Consider the following 20,913-nt stretch of genomic DNA (forward strand, 5'->3'; position numbering starts at 1 on the left):
ACTGTGAAGGGGTGAGGGTGCCACAGGCAGGCACTACGGAGTTCAGGTGGGCCAGTGGTGGCTGTGGGTGGTCACTATAGAGTGTGGGTGGGTCAGCGGGGGCCATGGATGGATGCTACAGAACACGGGTGGGCCAGTGGGGGCTGTGGGCAAGCACTGCAGAGCACAGGAGCTGACAGGGGCATGCGCTATGGAGTGCAGGCAGGCAGGGGGGTGGTACAGGGTGTGAGATCCCTGGGATCTCATACTTCATAGAGGGGCTCCCTGGGAGAAAAAGCATCAGAAGTGACTTATGGGAGTGACTTGTGACTTTCTCTGCCAGCTTCCCTATTGACTTTGCTTGTGAGAAGCCAGCAGGGAAGGTTGCAAATGGCAGTCGTGTGACCACAGGATGCTGCAACCTTCATAAGTGCAAGCCAGTTGCCAAAAGCCTGAATTGTGATTATGTGACTCTGGGAGTGCTGCAACAGCCAGAACTTCAAGGACCGGTCATAAGTGCCACTTATTCAGCACTTTCGTAACTTTCAACAGTCGCTGAACAAGTGGTCGTAACCCGAGGACTACCTGTACTCTGTAAAATTAATATCACCCAAATGGAGGAAACAATATCATGAAAAGTAAGGAGGAGAAGAATTCATTCGATGTTGAGATTGGTCTTTATTCCATAACTCAAAGTACTTTAGACTGAATTAGGCCTTCTTCAGGAATAGCCTGTGTATATTTGAGTTTTTGTTTGGGGTGTAGCATTCTGAGGAAGGTCTGATCAGTCCAAACATGTTGAGCTACAGAATAGAGACCAATTTTAACAGCAATTGGATTTTTCTTCCTGTTGTTGATAAATCAACAATTAATCAGTCAGTTAATATATATATATATATATATATATATATATATATATATATTATATATACAGTTAATATTATATATATATAAAAAGGCCATAAAGCAGTAATTAGAAATCTTTTTCCCCCAAACATTTTGCTGTATTCCTTTTCTTATTTAACTATTTTACCTTGTAAGGCAAAGTTACCTTATAAATATACTTCTTCCTCATGGCAGCAGTTAACATTCTGCTTGCTATAGTAAGTTCATAATGAAAGTCAAGTTATACTTTTCTATATATTTACCTAGATTCCCCCAGTAGCTGCCCAAATTGGGTAAAAGAAGAAAATAGCGAGAGTATTAATATTGGGAGGGAGATTTTGGGTGGTTTCAGATAGCCATTTATTGTACATTTGTGCATGATATTAGTAAAATTCTCCTTAACATTAGCAAAATAAGACAAACTAGGTTTTTCAGAGATAACTGACATAACATCAAGTTTATCTTCTAATTATAGAGTCATATAATGTGTTAATGGGGGATATTGGGAAAGAGGGAGAAGAGAGATTTTGAGCATAGTTGCCTGTTTTATATTGCAGTTTTTTTCTTGCTGAACTGGAAAAGTGCCTTCAGGAACATGACCGTTTAGCACAGCTCTTCATCAAACACGTGAGTTACAAGTCAGACTTTTCTTAAAAGAAAATTAGCTCCTAAATGTATCTCAGTTTTGCTCAGTTTATGGCATCATTTTTAAAAGAGATCAAACAAGGCTAGGAATTACATATTTTAGGTCATGATATCCAGATTTTCCATAAGTTATAAAACTACACTATTTCATATGTTTTTCTTTTCTGGACATAAGTAATATGTTAACTTCAGTCATAATACAAAAAATACTGTGTTTTCCTTAGCATTTTCTTATGATTTAAATAAAATTATAAAAAGGGAATCTTTGCTGAAAATGTAACTTGCATCTTTCCAAAACTAAAATGATTATACATGACGTTTAGGTTTTTCTACATAACTAGAGCTTTGTGTATGTGGTCTTCAAGGAAATAAAAATTAGTATAACACAGATGTATAAAAACAGAACACACACCTTCAGTTACATTCTAGAATCTTTTTGTAAAAGGTTATCTGAACTGGTAACAGTCAGAGTTCAATCCACGGTTCAGTATGGAAACTGCATGGTCACACTTATAGATGACCTTTGGAGAAACAGAGACAGGGAATCCAACTCTCTTGGTCCTTCTTGATCTCTCAAAGGCTTTCAGCGCCATCAACCATGGTATCATCTCTGGATTGGCTCCAAGGGATTGGAGTGATGGGCACCATTTTTCAATGGTTCTCTTCTTTCCTAAGGGATCAGATCCAATCTGGGTGTGTGAGAGAGAGAGAGAGAGAGAGGTCCACCCAGAGATTCTGGTTAGAGTGATGCAGGACACTCTGCTCTCCCCACTTCTTGTGAAATCACTGGGAAAGATCATCCATTGGCATGGGGTCAGGTATCAGCAATATGCTGATGGTGCTAAATTATATATCTCAGCCCTGCACCACATAGGCAATTGCAGAAGTACTTACCCAGTCCCTGGAGGTGTCAGGGTCTAGAAGGAGCAGGAACAGATTCAGATTGAATCCTTCTAAGATAGTCGCTTTCGGTTTGTGGCCTCATCTTTGACTCTGAATGCTTTTCCTAGCTTAGTATGTATATGAACTAGTCTTTTGTTCTTTTGTTTTCTTCAATATTTTTAAGGCTTTCCCACCGTTCTTTGATCCGATTAGCAGACAGAAAAAATGTGGGAAGCAAGTGCCTGATTAAATTTATTTTCCAGCTCTGCCCAGATAGCTGTGAAAGTTGTAACATGGGATTATACTAAGTCAGCTGTGTGTTTCACTTCTTACAGGAGAGACGATTACACATGTACGTGGTGTACTGTCAAAACAAACCAAAATCAGAATATATAGTAGCTGAATGTGGTACATATTTTGAGGTAAGTTTGGCGTTCTGCAGAGGATGCCTGTTCTGTGCTGCAGTTCAAACATGAGGCCTGATTTCTTCTCTCTCCTTGTATTTGCATGTATATACTCCTGGATCCATATCAGCAACTTTCTCCCTGCTTGGGCTGTTGGCTTTGCTCTCGCGTCCCTTTGCTTTTTCAGTAAACGCTTCCTCATATTTAGCAGTGCATATTTGTTCTCGGGTGATACTTGGCTTCATTTGCAAGAGTTTGAGATATTTAGCTGGCAGAGGTGGAGAATGCAAAAAGTGAGCAAGGAACGGAAGAGAGTAGTTCCTTAACACTGACTAGTTCCTAACTTTCAATCAAATTAAAACTTTTTCTAAAACTTTAATATAGAAATTACATTTCTGGTAATACTTTTTTCAATTTTACTTGCAAGTTAGGATTACTTTGGGGTTATATAATGCTCTGAGTGACAAATACTGCTAATAATGTGGTATAAAAGCAAGATTAAATTTCTTATATATACATCAAATACTCCATTCATTTTACATTATTTTGAAGCAGACTCATGATTGATTAGATAAACATGGACGTATGTAGAAGAGACAAGGCATGTTATTAGACATTTTCTGAATAATTGCGCTCTGCCTGTTATAGTAAGGGAAGTGCCAGGTTCTACTACACGAGTTTTGGAATTAGGATTTGTAATGTCAAAACATGCCAAGCTCCCTCTTGTGTTTAGATGATGGGCTACTCATTGTAACATGTTCCATAACCTCAGACTAATTTTTGTAGGCACAACATAAAAAGCCTGCAGAATCTGAGAAACTGTAAATGTGCTCAGTGCCCTGATTGGACCCCATATATGCTCTCTTGAGTTCCGTGGAAAAAAGCAAAGGAGAAATTAATTATTTTCTCTCAACAATGATGTCTCCTTCTTTCATTTTATAGGAGGTGCAACAAGAAATAAATCAGCGGTTAACTCTCAGCGACTTCTTAATCAAGCCCATTCAAAGAATTACCAAGTACCAGTTGCTTCTCAAGGTAAAATATACCAAAAGCCATACATATATAGAACAAAATAATAAGAGCCAAAGAGCTGTACCATCCGTAACACAAAAGACAAAAACAGTTATTAGCAAGTGAAATCAAAGTATTCCCTGGATGTGTGCAATGCCTTTTGGTGTGTGCTACATTAAGGCTATTCACAAGCTCAGGAAGTGGTTTGTAAAGTGTGCAAACTCATAAGGTTGTTGTTTGGCAGGATGCTTTCCAGCTAAAGCTGGAAGATAACACAGGCTTTTATTCCTAAGTTTCTGTTACTACTTTGCCCTAATTAATACATAACATACCTGGATTGTAATATGATTTGTAAAATAATGCATTTTGTATTATAGACATACTGTGTAGACATATATAGACTTAAAAAGGTCTATTTAAAATAGTTGCACAAACAGTAACTATAGCTTTCTGTCTGTTCTAAAGGGTTGCATAAAATGTTTGGCAAATATGATTTATACCAAAAATTCATCAGTGAGCCAAGTATAATTTATATTGTGTTTACATGTTTTAGCTAGCGGTATTAACTAGCCAGTTTGCTCCAATTTTTGCAAATCAACTGTTAAATTTTTTGATATTTGCTGGACTGCTTCCTGAGTGTTTCATGCTGGTCCTGGTGCTGAGCCTGCATCCGACTCCAGGCAGTCCAAGTATTTTGTATGTGCATACATGCCTGTGTAGGCAATCTTACCAACACCTGGTGGGCAATCATGATGAATTATTGTTGGAACCAGTTATAAAATTTAGGTAATTACTGGCTTTGGCTGTGTACTTTTTAAGAGTGTACACATACAAGGATTCATATAGAAAGTTTTTTATAATTCTAGTAAAGCTTTATGGCCTGTGACTGCTACATGAATGTAGCTAGATGCTATAATCTTTATCAGTGTGCCCCTATTTAATCACACAAGGTAAATGTCATTTAGGATCAAGTCTTCACCATCAAGATGGTGGCATCCCTTTTATGGAACTCTTTCTCTCTCTCTCTCTCTCTCTCTCTCTCTCTCTCCCCTTTACATCTCTGAATTTCAGAATTCTAATGGTTCTTAGGCTGGATATCAACATTTTTAATATAAAAAATTGCAACTCTCAACCTCCCTCTCCGTTGGAGTTAGCTATCTCTTTTACAGAAGAAAGGCTATGGCCAATTACGCTAACAGTCAAAGCTATTTCTCTGACTTGTATTGCACATGGAGTGTCATAATCTAAACCAAGTATCTAATTTTAATCATAAATGTTATTCAGTATATCGTCAGGATGGTATGTATTGTACATAAAATAGTTTTAAGTAGAATTCCAGATAATCCTGCAAGAAGACAAACAGTGCTATTCATCTTTAAAAGTGGATTTAAATGTAAATCATTTTTAAAGAATGATATTCTTTCCCATAGGATTTCCTGAAATACAGCGAAAAGGCTGGATTGGAGTGCTCAGAGACAGAGGTACAGTTTATCTGTTACCTTTTATTCTGTTTTGTAATTGATATACTTTTTAAAAAAACGTTTAAGTTATAAGTCATTTGGATATTTTTCATTGAACAAATTGGAAGAATGCAAATAAGAACATATGTTTTATATAAAACAAGCAATACTATATGATTATAAATTATAATCATATAATTTATATAATTCTATATAAATTTTACCTGAAAGACCAGGTTAGGGACAAATTGTTATGGAGAAAATCTATCTGTGTGGTCGCTAAGAAACTACAAGAACTTGATGGCACATAATGAATCAAATATAAATTTTAAAATCATTAAACAGGAAGTTAAGGTCCTTGTTTCTTTATTCTTGAAATGCTTATTTTGTGTTGCATTTATTTTTAGTAATGATAAATGAAATATGTAAATTAAAACTTAAATGAGTGAATAAAGCTTGTATTTTTGAGCAGCAAATTATATCACTATATAATCTGGTATTCTTATTTTAGAAGAAGGGGCTCTGACCTTTTTGATTTGATGGATGCAATTAGAATGTTGAAAGCAGATTGTACATGCTCTCATAAAATAACTACCAAGAAGAGGCTGGCCTGTTTACAAAAGCGTTGTCATAGTGGCATGACATTAATTTTCCAGAAGTCAAACTTGGTGAAGATGATCCTGCCAGCTTCTTTAGCCTCCCCCACTCTTGTTCCTACTATACCCCAACTCTTCTCTTCCCCTTCCTTCCTAACTCTTTTCTTGGCAAGTGGACAATCTCCTAACAAAGCATGAGGTTATGGTTACCCACCAGTTTCTGAGAATGTCTGTTTTCCAAACAAAATGTTATCTAAGCTCTTTCAAGTAATCAGTGGATTTTGATCAGATGAAAGCTGCATTTTTTCAAAAGTCAATTTGAGGAATGGCCATCTCTTCATAATATATCCATTTTCTGATTCTAGCCTGTATGGAAGGGTTGATCCATGTGTGGCCCTAGTCAGAGTAGAACGGGACCAGACAGTCTTTTATCCTTTCCCATATTTATTCTGTTCCCTCTCTTTTACAGAAAGCTGTAGAGCTGATGTGCCTTGTTCCTAAGCGCTGCAATGACATGATGAATCTGGGACGCCTGCAGGGCTTTGAGGTATCGCTCCATTTCTTACGCAGTAATGCCAGTTGCCTTTTTTCTTGTAGAAGTGATTGAGGCTTGTCGAAAGCTTTAAGATGATATAACAGCCTCTCCCCAACCTTGAACAACAGTTCCAGCCATTAGCAGTGGGGATATTGGGAGCTGTCCTCTAACACTGTAGTATAGAAAATACTACATACTAATACTAGTATTAGTATTTTATATATATATATATATATATATATATATATATATATATATATATATAATACTATTTTATTTTATATATATAATTATATATATATATATATAATACTAGTAGGATTGCAGGCTTTGAAAATGTTTCTGAAGAACAGAGCTCCTCCTCTCTGCTGTTCATTAAAGCAGACTGGTTTTTTTAGGTTTATGAATGCTGGAGTCCCCAGGCGTGGTAGGCCGAAGGTCTCAAACCTCCCTGATCCCATTTTGCTTTGTGGTAGCAGGTTGTTTGTGGCCACTAAATATTACAGGAGGCATCTCACCTGGTGTCCACCCTTTACCTAGCTGGATAATGAAATGTTTGCAAGAAAAGAACCAAGCTCCAAGAACCCCAAGGACTCCACAGTTCAACCCAGAGCTACACATATTCGCCTCTATTGTCCACCCTTAATCCAAGTATAAGAAACAGCGCTGTTGCAACCTGTCTTACCATTCTGGCAATTAAGAGATCAAAACACAAAAGCTGAAATAATTTCTGTAGTGCCATCTCTTGGCTGTGTATAGCGATGACTAGAGGATTCAACCGTTTCCTCCCACGCCCTGTGAGCAATAAATCAATCTCACAACAGATAAACACCTTCAAACTTTCTTTTAAAACTTTAAATTAAATTTAAGTGTTAAAATTCAATGTGGAAGACGTTAATAATAGAGCAGCTTGCAAATCAATTAATTGGGAACTATAGGAACTTTACTTCCACACACTGAGAAGGTGCCAGGCTAGAGAGAGTTGAATCTGTGACTGGACGCTGTGGTGATGTAGACTAAGTTCTTCTCCATCTGATAATACACAAACCCTAATTGACACTACAATTTTCACCTTTGGGGGGGGGCCCACAGGATCCAAAGGATTATTTCTTCCCACGTATTCATATTTGTGCTCTGAGATTGTTAACAGAGGTCCTGCTTGAAGCACCCTCACGCACATAATAAAGTAGTGTCCCTTGTCCCATACCTCCAATTAGAGGATGTCCATCTGTTACCTATACTAATGTCATTTTAGGGCATTTATTCTAGAAGCTTTTTAAACAGCTATATATTCTTGCTGTTTAATCTTAAAGTGCTTCTATTTCTGTGAAAGTTATTAAATCCATTAGTGATTGTCGTCTGCTTCATATTAGCCCGTCTCTGCTCATTTGAAATATTTTTGTGCTAATTTCATGCGTGTGTGTTTTACTGGACTTTTGTTTGAGTTCATTTTTCTTTATATAAGTTGTCCCAGGTACAATCTATTGCATAGTGATTAATGAACTAACTAAATTATTTTCCTGCATCCGTTCAATTTATGTTTACCTCGATTTCTTAACCTGTCTTAGGGCAAGCTGGCAGCCCAAGGGAAATTGTTGCAACAGGATACGTTCTATGTCACAGAGCAGGACTCTGGAGGGTTGTCTCGGCCAAAGGAACGCAGAGTTTTCCTCTTTGAGCAAATAGTCATCTTTAGTGAACTACTTAGGAAAGGCTCTTTAACACCTGGGTACCTGTTTAAGCGGAGCATAAAGGTAAGAAATTGATAAGGCTACCAGCTTGCTTCTTTAAATAATTTCTGGCCCATTAGATCAAGGCCAGACAACTTTTTACAGCCCCAGGACAGGTCATGTGCCAGGGCAGGCCTTGAGGCGGGCGAGGGCTACATATAACTGCCTGCCCACCAACTGACTTCACCTTTCTGTGACCTTTTTGTTGTGAAAGGCAGCCAAAACAAAGCTTTTTAACCTGCTTCCCCAGGTGAAAGAGGGAACCTTCCTCCAGGAAAGAATGGAAATCATTTCCATATTTGCTCCTGTTGCAGTAAAACTGAGCATGTGACCATTCTTCCATGGGAGGAGAAAGGGAGTCATGAGGCTGCCTTTTCCCTTCCGGCAAGGGAGAGCTGAAGGCGGAGCCGTGCTCTCCACTGGTCAACAGGCTGCCTGGGACCAGGTTTGAAGCGTAGTGATGGGACACAAAAGAGACACACCAAATGAAGTAAAATTGGTTTCTCCTTTTTCACTTCAGAAAGTCAAACGAAGGGGATCATCAACACCTTTCTAGTTCTGTGCTTCTAGTGTACTGTTAATTTGTCTGAATAGCTTCAACTGAAGCTTAGCTAAGAAAAAGTTATAGTACATGTGGGCTCGTTTTGTCTTTGTGCCACATCACGTGTTCTTATATGTTTGCATAGGGGAAACCAAAATGGAAATGACTGTTTAGATATGAAAACAATAGAAGGTTGAACTCTTTGGTATATGTGTGACATGAGCTCTGCAGGAAAAGCCATTTTAGGGAAGGCTTTTGGGGGAGGAGGTCTACAGGGATTTTCCCTGGTGCTTTACTATCTGGATGACTTAATGCAGTGCGTGACTCCCTCCCCAGTCCAATTGCTTGATGCTATTACCTCTCTGTATTCTCTTTGACTGCTTTTATAAGCACAAGTGACTGCAGTTTCTTGTACTACTGAGCTATATCTATTAAATTTTTTTTCAGTGGGTGTAGCTTCAAAACTGAAAATCGGTTTTGAAATATTTTATCTACCTTTACCAATGTCCTGGGAGGTTTTTGCAAGCATTATGTCACACTTCAGGCCAAGCTCAGCTATAAATCTCTGTTCTTCCAGAAACTCAAACCCAAGTTTGTTTGTCCCACCCTTTCACGTTAATGGACTCTTGGCCATTCTTTTCCCAGCCTTGAGACTGGAATGCATCTGCTCCTTGTTTAAACAGTGATTATGTCCAGGTTTAAGCAGCACTGGTTCCTGCCTCACCAACTTCATATATTTGAAAAGCTCTGTTCTGCACACCTACATAGCTGGACAACTCTGAATAACCAAATAACTTAATTTTAAACTTCCCATCTTGACTATACTATCATTACAGGATGACTTTCAGCAATTGTGCTACTCAAGATTCATCATCCAGTAAACAGTGGTAGAACATACATGATTTTTCAGATTCTGCGCAGATTTCCCACAGTTACACATTGCATTAATATATGGCACTAGATCAGGATACAAACATGGTGAATGTGGGCCTTTACCATTTGAATCTGAAAACAGTGATCCCTCAAGGGAAAAAGAGGCTTTAGAATAGATGTACCATAATTTTCCATTACCACACTGTTGTTTCAGGTGATTTCTCAGCCCAGACAACAAGGCTACAAGAAAGCTATCTTATTCTTGCATGCAGCTAGAAAAATAAAACTTATGTGTAAATATATACAAAATCATACCTGAAAGTTTTAAAAAATGACTGAAAACTTTAGCCAGCAGATAAAATTCTCAAAATCACATAACTGAGCAAATGGGATTCTAGTTTTCTTCCTAGCGAAATTCATGGCTCTGTTGATGCTCATATGTACTGCAAGACAACTGAAAAGCTGTTTCAGAAGATATTCATGTAAACAGTGTGTTCTGTGCGAATTATATAGCGATTACATGTTATTGTCTTGCCTTTCTTTTTAAAGGAAGCTCACAAAGATAATTCAAAAGTTGAATATATTTGGCAGAGCACTTGAAGAAATTGCATCCATAATGTAGCTCCCAGATAAGAAATTATCTGGAGAGGCAAACCTGCTGCTCCTCTTATAGGCTGCAATTGAAGGGGTACCTTTGAGTTCACTGCTGTGTAGCCAATTTCAGCATGATCCTTTCCATGTCCCTCTGCAGTTATTAAGTTTTTCCTGGCTATTTGCAGATGACATACCTAATACTTGAGGAGAATGTGGACAACGATCCTTGTAAATTTGCTCTCATGAATCGGGAAACATCAGAAAGGTTCATTTTGCAGTCTGCCAATCCTGAAATCCAACAAGCTTGGGTACAGGATATCAATCAAGTACTTGACACACAGAGGGACTTCTTAAATGGTAGGTATTTTGTTACTGTGTTGAAATAAAGCCCAAGAACTTTGCAGTCGGCTGTAAAGTTTTGATTGAAACTTACTTCATTTCCAACCTGATATCAATCATAGAGCCCTCTTTCATATCTGTCATCCATACTGAGCTATTGGTGTCTTCATCTTTATATGGAACATGACTAGAAAAGAGCCAAATATATATTAAAGAACTATCCATGTTACAGATTAAAAACTAAATTGAAACCTAGCAGATTGTTGACTTTGTTGATATCTTAGTACTAGTGGAGTACATTTTATCTTAGATAGTACACTACTATCTCTAATAGATTGGCTGCATTCACATAGGAATATACTTATAGTGCAAGTAAGTATAAACAGTTAACGAATTTATAACTTCTTGATAACTGCCAAACAGTGAAAGAATTTTTTAACACTTCACTGGGCATGGGGGAGGGGGGAGAATAAACAGTGTCATATGTAGGACAATGTTGTTGTTGTTTAGTCGTTAAGTCGTGTCCGACTCTTCGTGACCCCATGAACCATATTGCGCCAGGCCTTCCAGTCCTTCACTGCCTCCCTGAGTTTGCTCAGTTTCATGCTCAATGTAGGACAATATTATCATGGAAATGCTGCCATTATGTACTTGTATGTCAACATCTGCTGCAAGTACGTAAGTTGTGCCATTTGCATGATGATATCAATGTATATGTGGCGTCATTATGGCTTGCTGTGGGTGCTGCTTAACAATTCTGAATTTGATCAGAAGTCCAAGAAAAGCCAATGGAGAAATAGTGGTTATCCCTTTCTTTCAATATTACAGGTGACCATCTCTTCATTGGATGATTATCTGCATAGAGTTTTAAATAGCCACTTAGCTATAGAACAATGATTAATTCATTTTAACTTCAGCCAGGAGTATGTAGGGAAAATGACAGAACTTTTTCATTTCTCCTGATAGAGGTCTTCACCCTGCATCTCTGCCACATATCTCCTCATTCAGTACTAGCATGACTTTGATACGATTTCTTCCTCATTTGGAAGGGACCCCTTCTAAGTTTTATAAAATATTGGCTTAAAGTAGTGCAACATACTTTTCCTTGAGAAGTTTCACATAGGATTCTAAACTTCACATTCCATGCAGTGATACTATTGAGCAGACCTACACAACAAATTTAAAATGTATCACAATCATGTGATGCAGATTTCTATATATGTGTACAATAGTTAGTGAATGCACAATTGAAGTGGTTTTGGGGGGGTGTCTACTCCTTTGTCCTTTGGGGACAAACAGGATGTGATAGATAGGGAGGCCTGCTCTAACACATCATATTCTGTTGTAGCATTACAGTCTCCTATAGAGTATCAGCGCAAAGAAAGCAGCAGCTCAGCTGTAATGAGACCCCAGACCAGCCGGGCACCTCAGCCCATCACCAGACCCTATTCCTCAGGCCCTGTAGGATCTGATAAAACTTCGAAGGCTACACTGCGCAACCCATCTCTTCCACCTCTGAAGATATCTACCTCCAATGGTAACACAGGGCATGAACAGCACCAGCCTGGGGACAAATATGAACAGAGCAAGGTAATGTAACCACTTCCATTCTACATTTGGCTAGCTATTGAGTAGTTGAGGCACAGTAAACCATTGTTTCTTGAATAATCCATATTTGGCTAGGCTTGTATAATGCACCAATCCATATGACATGGTTTACAAATCACAGTAGTTGGCTTCACATAGCACGGTCTGCCAAAACCAAACTAAATAAGCTTGTTACATGTGCCAGGCTGTTCAGTAAATATATAATGTATTCTCTGCATGGTCATCATTAAATCAAGAAATGTGTGGGTTTCTTAATAGCGAAAATACAGTGGGATGTTAAGGAAAAACTTCTTACCTGAATGACAGAATGAAGGAAAACTGCTAAAAGGGGAACAAAAATCTACCTGTCATTAGGCATCAATCATTAAACACATGTTTACTGAAGCCTTTATAATTTTAGGCTGTCCCTTTTGAAGAGGAGATATAAGGAAAGGTTGCCTAACCATTTTCCCAACCTCCCATTTTCCCTTCAAAATTATTGTTCCCTTCTGTGGTTCTCTAGATGTGCATTTATGCAATAAACTGTTGGGAATTCATGTACTTTGCTTCCCAAAGTGCTAGAGCAGATGAGGACTTCAGCTTTGATCAACTGGAAAGGTTATAAATAAGGGGCATGAAACCCAGTGGCTTGCATGTTCAAGCCAACGTTGTATTGTAATTTGCTTTAGATTTTGCCAGTTTGGACTTCACCACCTCATCTGATTTGCTTGAGCTGCAAGGATAAAAAGGTAGCCCTAGTTCTTCAATGACCTTTCTTTTGTGCCCTCTGATAATGCTAGTACTTGAATGGTTTCCAGGCAATTAAAAAACAAACAAGCTTGGGACATCTTTTTAATGGAACATATGGTCAGAAAGAGAGCAACTCTTTCTTGATTTGTGATTTGAGAGTGCAATATTGCTTTCATACTAGGCCTTTTATTCTGAAATTGCTACTATACTGCTCAATTTTAATGTGTGTCCAAGCAAAATTGTCTTGATTCCATTGATTTCAGTGGGATTTTTATTCCCCGTTTGTTTTTTCAGCCTGATTTGTGGCACTCTTAATGTACTAAAAAAATTAGCGTCAGTAGCTTATCTTGTATCAATAGACAAAATACTGTTTCAGTTTTTAAGGGGTCATTTGTATAGCCTGTTAATTGCCCTTGTGCTGGAAGGCACTGTATAGATGATGCTGATGAAAACTTAACATTATGTCACAGCTACCTTCTTGTTGTTCTCTATGTTTCCTCTTCAGAATGACTTGGGGGGGTGCAATGGAACCTCTTCTATGGTGGTCATCAAAGATTACTATGCATTAAAGGAGAATGAAATCTCTGTCAACCAGGGTGAAGTGGTCCAAGTACTTGCCATTAACCAGCAGAACATGTTCCTTGTGTACCAGCCTGCCAATGACCACTCACCAGCAGCGGAAGGATGGATCCCAGGGAATATCTTGGCTCCCCTCACTAAATCAACTACAGATAATAGCGACGGAAGCATAAAGTAAGTGCTGTGTTGGATTCCCAGGGAGCAGTATGTGGATTTTTGAGGAAAAATTAAACACAAATGGTAGGATTTTCCTACTTTTTTCTTAGATCTTCAGTGCCATTGGAACAAACTATGCTTGATAACACAGCATGGGGTATCCATCTTGGGATAGTTGGTTTTTTGTTGGTTTTTTGTGTCTCCCCCCCATAATTTATAAATAATTAAAATCCATAAACAGTTTAAAAAGCATGGTTTATGTTTTCCATCTTTTCCTAATTATGGACCTAATTGGACTGGATTTCTATTTATCTTGTGTTTAAATAACATGTGTGTGTATGTGTGTAGACACATACATACATATGTGAATATGAGAGGGTGTGTGTGTATATATGTGTGTGAGAGAGAGAAAAAACAAAAAGCAAAACATTGCCCTTCTGTACTGGATTGAGTCCTGCTTCTCAAGGAAGATATTTTATGTTGTCTATGGCAATTTCTTGTACAGTTTGTAACATTTTCATTTTGGTTTTTTTCTGTTCACATATTTTGTATAAATTTTTTTTTGTTTGATAAATCCCTTTTGCAGTACCTTCCTGTAAAAAGTATTTTGCACTATTTAAAAAAACCCATATTTGAAGTCAGATTGTGCAATATTATGGATAGTCGCAATGTTCATCATTGTACCTGTAATGTAACTAATAATTTTAAATGTACTATTTTAAATATGTAAAATAAATTTTCACTATGAGCATGTTTTGAAAAGATTATAAAAGGACCAATTTCTGTCCCTCTTTAGTTCTTTTTTTCTTTCTATGTTTTGTTCCTAATTTAATGAAATGTGAAATACTCTTTCCAATTTTTTTGTCATTTTGTTAATTTGAAATGACTAAATGCAAGAAAATGTTTTTTGATATTAAATACAAAAGGTACAATCCTTTTCCATAAAAACTGTTGTTGTTTTTTACATCTGCAGTTGTCAAACCAGTATTAGTTTTCTCACACAAATTCACCAGAGCTTGACGTTCCCAGCAGTAAATGTTTCAATATTGTGGTTTAAATGCTGAAATACTATACTATGTTCCTTGCAACAAATCAGCTAGGCCTGAAGCTGTGATCCTAAGAACTGTACCATAATTACAGCAGGGAAGAGGCTATATGAGTTGCATATATGGCCTTAGCCATTGTTTACTCTTGCTTTTTCATAGATACTAACCAAGTTCAACCCCGAACAGGATTTCTCTTTTAACCAAGGACAAAATTTGATAAGAAGGAAGAATCAGTGATACCCATGATTAAAGACCAGGAAGAAAAAGAGAATGTGCCTTTGAAGCAGGGCCTAATCATTTCTGCATTAATGATTAATAATGTGTTAATAAGAGTGGTCTGACAGTTGCAGAATTATATGATCTAGTCAGTTGCACACCCCATGAGGGTCAGTAGAAACTCTCAATGTGTGAAATATTTTGGCCCTCCATTCATAGGATAATACTGAGGAATCACTGAAATGATCATTGGGGAACTTCTGAGGCTGAGTCTTGCCAGTTTGGTGTAATTGGGCTGAGCTGGCAGCTGCTTACACTTCAGTAACAGCCCAATAAACAGTTACTGAGAAAGGTAAGATGGGGCACTAATTGCTCCCGTAGTTGGTCTGTTTAGGACTGCTTTGTATATGATGGCAGTTGGCTTAAAAATCTTACTCCTGCACAGCAGTGGCTTCATCTAAGCCCCCTAATGTCCTGGTGCAGAGAATTGTGACATTTACAGCAGCAACATTTCAGGAATAAAGCTGCTACATGGTAATGCCATTGACAAGGCAAACACTGAACCTGTGAAAATAAACCATGACTTACCAGGGAGGAAAAATGAGTGCCAAAGATGGTGAAAGAAGAGATAGATGTGAAATGCATTGAAACATGTACAAAGGATCAAATAGAGAGACAAGGCACACACATAGGAATACATGAGAAATAGAAGTAGAAATGGGGGGCAAGGAGATTTGACAGTGTAAAAATTAAGGCTGTTGATGTGTTTCCTGTGTTACCAAACTGAACTAAAACATTGCTCAAATGTCTTGGATTATGATGATTTTTTCAGTTGAACTTTTTAAAAAGCCCATGAAATTATTTGCAGATTTGCACGTATCTATTACCTACAGCTGTTAGATGAAGATTTCACATTATTGAAGAATGGTGTTATAGTGTTATAATTTGTGCACCCTATTTCAGAGATGGGGCCTGATCTGAATATATACAAAAAAGTGAAATTTTTTCCCTCCTCACTGCCATTACAAATTTGGAGAGAAAGAGAGTCCATTAAGCAAGGACTCTAGATCCATCTTATTTCACCTGTCTTTCTTTAATGATATTTTCATTCTTCCCACTGGATTTTCATACTTAGGTGGATATTGAACTCAGCTGTAATCTTAAAATATTTTTATGAGATCTGTTATCAAAAGCCTTCCTTAAATACTTCTAGTACACACATTCACTGCATGTGAAAGGAACAGGATCACAGCTGTAGTTGTATATATTTACAGAGCTGCTGCTGGAAAAGCAGGGGAAGAGTGAGATTATACAACTCCACTCATTCAGTGAATGTACATATTGAAAATGCAAAGAAGTCTAAAGTAGGTAAACATCACAAGGTATAAATCCATCTCTATATATTGCTTGTTCAATAAGAATCTAAAAAAGTCCCTTTAGAGACATTTCTTGAAGTACCAACACAACCCATAAGTAGCTGCTGGCTAAAATTTAAGCAAACTTAGTCTTGAGATGGTGTAGCTTCACGTACCATACTGGAGCAAATATTTTCTTAATATTGCATTGCACTTAGTCCAATGAAAGATATAATGAAAGCAGTCTTACTGAGGTCCATGCCTAAAAACTCTAGGGTTATATGGAGCCCTCTGAAACCATGACTGCAGGTCCCAGAGCTGCTCTAAAAACTATTACTGAATTAAGGTTTTTAATCTGGCAATTATCACATAAATGGTAGAGAGTAAGGAAGATGACCTTGACCAAAATAGCCCAGATCCGTTACCAAAGTGACAAGGGGAAAAACATGGCTTAAGTCCAAATCAAGAAGAAGGTATGCACAAGTGACTCAGGCAGACACCTCCCTAATGCACATGAATTAAAAGGGGGCGAGGAGTAAAGCACAGTCAGACTTGCAAGATTCTGTCACTATAGCCAATGCTAATAAAAGTAGTTTTGGTCTTCGTGTGCAGTTGATTTCTTGGTTTGGTCCACATAGTGGGGCTGACAATGGGGGACTATAATTAATTAATTGCACTTAATTGATTTAAGATTAGATGTAATTCTTGCCCTGACTCTGTCTACTTCTAGAAGAACAGGACCCAGCACACCATTCAAAAGCTTAGTGCAGCCTTTGGCCTAAACGTAGTTGTGCAGTGTTGCACAATTGGAACAAATTGCAACAAACCCTCATTTGATCATTCATTTTCACTAGAGGCACTGTTGAGTCTCTCCAGAAGGTGGTTTGTTCGTTTGTTTTTTAAAATTCATGTACATTTGTATACTGTTCTAATCACAGATCCTATGTACATATGCATAAACTTTTATTGCCTATTTTGCATGCTTACTGCTTATAATAGTATTATGCTACTTTTGTGACACCTTTAATATAGTACATAGAAACACCTTTTCTTTGTATATTATGTCAAGACACTATAGCTGGGATCATTCCGGTCCTGGATGAAGAAGGCAAAATTGCAGGCTACTAACTCTTTCATTTCAGTCTTTCATTTCATTTCAGTGCTCTTCCCAAGCCTACAGATATATTTGGAACCTGGAGAATAATAAAATTTCTGCTAAAAAGTAAAATCACGTGCATAACAAAGATCCTAATCATCCTGTTTATAAATAAATGTTTTCACGTACTTGTTTTGATTAACTAAATTCAGCATTTTCTACTTTACTTTTCATGTTGCTTTCTTTCTTCTACTTCCCCATCCCAAAGAAATTTTTTTTACTAGCAATAGTAAAACTATTTGACTGTTACTATGGCATGATATGAATACAGTCAATTCTCTATTTAGAGGGTTTTTTCGTTTGGCAAAACACCGTTGTAGCTGGGCTGATAAAATGCAGGCAGAGTAAAACACCAGGAAGTTTAAGTATAATGAAGCTTGTTCCAGGAAATAGTTAATTCTGTTACTCTAATCAAATGGCAGTTTAACTTATGTGTTGGAATGTGGCATTGAACTTTGGAATATGGAACTGTATATCCATATTGGTGGCACATAGACTTATCTTTCTATTTCAATATTTCTTGCTGCTTGAAGTATTTGTATCTACTACTAAATCTTTGCATGTTGCAAATCTTACCTATACAATCTGCTTTTCATACGCAAATCTTGGGTTCTTGTTTTTCCAAATGACAGGAATAACTGTTTTAGAATAGTTTGAATTTCAGATTTGAATGTGTATACTCAAGTAGAGATACTGCACGTGGCTTCCATCTCTTTGGGAAGAGCTGCAGAGATCAAGAACATGTATGCTCCTTGCCTTTCCACATCCCTTCCTCTTCCTACTAAGACCTGCTATTTGATTAGTGCATTTTTTGGTATAACAGGAAGTCATGTTCATGGCATACCCTGCGCATGAGAAAGCGGGCGGAAAAGGAGAGCAGTGGCAAAACTGAAGCCAATGGCCTACGTAAACCCAAGGATATTCTGAGCAACAAAGTCTCTGTTAAAGTGAGTAAGGCCATCTGAAGCTGTTCGCTGCCTACTGCTTCTCATCCTCACTCCCCCTGCAACATCCTCTCTGTGGACAGGGGGTGACATCTGGCTTTTGTTTTTGTTTTTCCTTTTTTTGCTTTTATTTTTAATTTCTTTTACTTTTTGGTAGTAGTAGCCTTTCTGGCCGGCGTTTGCATGCAGGATACAGCACAGCTTTTCCTCCTCACCTCTGGCATCCAGAACTGTAAGTAGAGCGAGTGTATGTGTGTGCCTGTATGCGTGCATGCATGTATATATGCCCAGGGGCGGGAAGTACTTCACTTTCAGTAGTTGATTGTAGCATCTGGTAAAAGCTCACAAGAATTGGGCAAAACTTTCCCTGGAATGGAACCAAAGCATGCAGCCTAAACCAGACCAATTGTAAATATGTTCTCATCATTTTCTGATAAGAGAAAACTTGGGGAACGGTAAGCCATGACAATGTAGCACAGGCAAGCGATTTGGTGGGGCTCCTTTGTCTAAGATCTTCAGATTGCACTATAGGGTCCCAGGCCTTACAGAGCTTCCCATCTTAGGGAAGCCACTATAACATTCATACCACAGCCTTTGCTTTCTTGTCTCTTCCCTAAGAATTGGAGGTGAGAAAGAAAATGTGCATCTTACTCCTATTTTTCCCTTTTTTGGCTCTGAGCTGGATATACAGTGTTCTGGTTCTTTCTCCTGACTTTTGAATGTCACTCCTGGAATTATATCTCCTCTGTAGGAACAGTCCAAATAGCTTCCAGCGTACAGCCCCCTTAAAAGAGGTAGGAGCAGGGACATCTAACTTTTTGTTTGTCCTGCTGCTGTCCCCAACTCATTTAGTTAGAAGCAATTGATGGCAACTAACAGATACAGAAGACATCACTGCTATGACTGATGTCTATTTCCATTAAACTTATGTTTGTTTATGGTAAAGCCAAAACTTGGCGATTCTTCATTAAACAAGTTTGTATCTATAGTTTGATATACCTTTGAAAGAGAACTAGTGTGGCACAGTGATTAAGTGTGGACTAGAAGCAGGAAAACCCACGTTCTAGTGCTCCCTTAGCATGGAAGCCAGTTAGATGATTTGGGGCCAGTGGCACACACTCAGCCCTAGACTGGGAAGTACAAAACAATCCATCTATCAATCTGCACTGGACCAATGTGATGGTTTACAGCCCATAACAGTCAGTGAAGAGGCCTTCATCCTGCGGTGGATTGATTTGGAATCAACAACAACAACCACAGTTATAATCACCACCACCCTTTGCAAACTTTCATGAGGTCTGGATGTGGAAACTTGCAGCTTTTCCTTCTCCCTATCTCTGCAGAATTGATGTACATTGTTTTATGTAATTAGCATAAATCTGTCTTGTGCAATTGTAAAATTTAAAGAGCACATGAGTTACATTCAATAGCTACTTCAATCCAGGAAATACAACTATTCATGAATGAGGTCAAAGTTGGGATAAAACAAGAGTGATAAACCCTTAGTTAGCATGAAGGACATTACCACCACCACCACCCAAAAAAGGTTCTGTGGTCATCTTTAGATGCAATAAGGGAATCTGATTATAACTCTTAACTGTCCAGCAGAATTTTATAGGTTGTGTGATTGGCCCTAGTGATAAGTCCACACATTGTACAAAGCTTTAATACGATTTGTTTGATTTGGTTTAGCACGTTATATGAGTATTACAGCATATTCAACCATGCCTAGATTGACATATGTTAAGTCATAAAGTAGTTTGGCACAGATTTAATGTACTGTGTGAACACAGTCTGTAAATATTGTCAGCTCCATAGTTCCTACTGTGAGAGGTAGTCCATGCTATAGAAGAAGGAAAGATAAGGAATGCCCAGTTAAGGACCTACTATGATAGATCCGCAGATTTCAAGTGAACTGTAAAAATGCATATTAGAACTAAATTCAGTATAAAACTATAGTCAAATTACCTGCTACCTTTCTGGAAGTTTGTACAGATTCACATGGGGAGAGAGGTTGATCTACGATTCTTAAGAAACAGAGTAAAATTTGTCCATTGTGACTTTCACAAAAATTCAATTTTTCACACTTTCTCTTGCCGTAAATTATACTGAATAAAGAACCTAAAAGCACTGAAACCAGCTGTCATAGCCCAAAAGATCTTCTTGCATTAATTTCAACAGTTACTTAGATCAGGCAGTTAAGGCTCAATTCTTAATTGGTCATTTAAAAAAACTATAGGATTCACTAGGAATGAATGAGGCAATCAAACTATTATTTCAAGTTATCCATCCTTTGCCCATATTCTCAGGATCTTCTAGGTCAATGCAGATGCTATTTAGGCATCTATATATGTCTATTTCTTTTATAAACTTTCTCAAATTTTTAATGAATTGTTCTATTTGTTTTTGGTGCCAAGGTGGTTTTTTAAGACAGGAACTTACTATCTGGGACAGTGTGGTACAAATAGAACCTATCCGTATATTTTATTTTTCTCTCCTCCCCACCCACCCCCACCCCTTAGATCCTGTTCTAAAATTAAGCACATCTCAGTTTCTGTGCCACAGAAAGTTCTTATCCAAAATAATCAGTTCCATTTGAACAAATTGAATTTCAGGAATAAAATTCAGCTTTCCTGTTTTGTGGACAAAA

The 20,913-nt window shown here is 37.8% G+C and overlaps 1 protein-coding gene across 5 annotated transcripts in view; it reads left to right on the forward strand.

Moving 5' to 3' along the window:
* KALRN (kalirin RhoGEF kinase) overlaps window positions 1-20,913 on the forward strand; it is a 543,871-nt gene that overhangs the window by 495,879 nt on the left and 27,079 nt on the right. For 2 of the 5 annotated variants that reach the window (XM_088146450.1, XM_088146449.1), the window contains exons 40-48: window positions 1,422-1,491; window positions 2,727-2,813; window positions 3,738-3,830; window positions 5,237-5,287; window positions 6,332-6,409; window positions 7,966-8,151; window positions 10,321-10,492; window positions 11,823-12,064; window positions 13,317-14,477. In XM_088146450.1, coding sequence (XP_088002576.1) covers window positions 1,422-1,491; window positions 2,727-2,813; window positions 3,738-3,830; window positions 5,237-5,287; window positions 6,332-6,409; window positions 7,966-8,151; window positions 10,321-10,492; window positions 11,823-12,064; window positions 13,317-13,568 — 1,231 coding nt within the window. In that variant the 3' untranslated portion in view covers window positions 13,569-14,477. Of the gene's footprint in view, window positions 1-1,421; window positions 1,492-2,726; window positions 2,814-3,737; window positions 3,831-5,236; window positions 5,288-6,331; window positions 6,410-7,965; window positions 8,152-10,320; window positions 10,493-11,822; window positions 12,065-13,316; window positions 14,478-18,142; window positions 18,267-20,913 lie in introns of those variants that run through there. The other 3 variants (XM_088146453.1, XM_088146451.1, XM_088146452.1) reach the window with 3 other exon arrangements.

The sequence above is a fragment of the Python bivittatus genome, unplaced genomic scaffold (genome assembly GCF_059951505.1).
Source record: "Python bivittatus isolate LINGU-HERP-01145 unplaced genomic scaffold, Pbiv_v1 ctg000480_np1212, whole genome shotgun sequence".
In the NCBI taxonomy this organism is placed as follows: Eukaryota; Metazoa; Chordata; class Lepidosauria; order Squamata; family Pythonidae; genus Python; species Python bivittatus.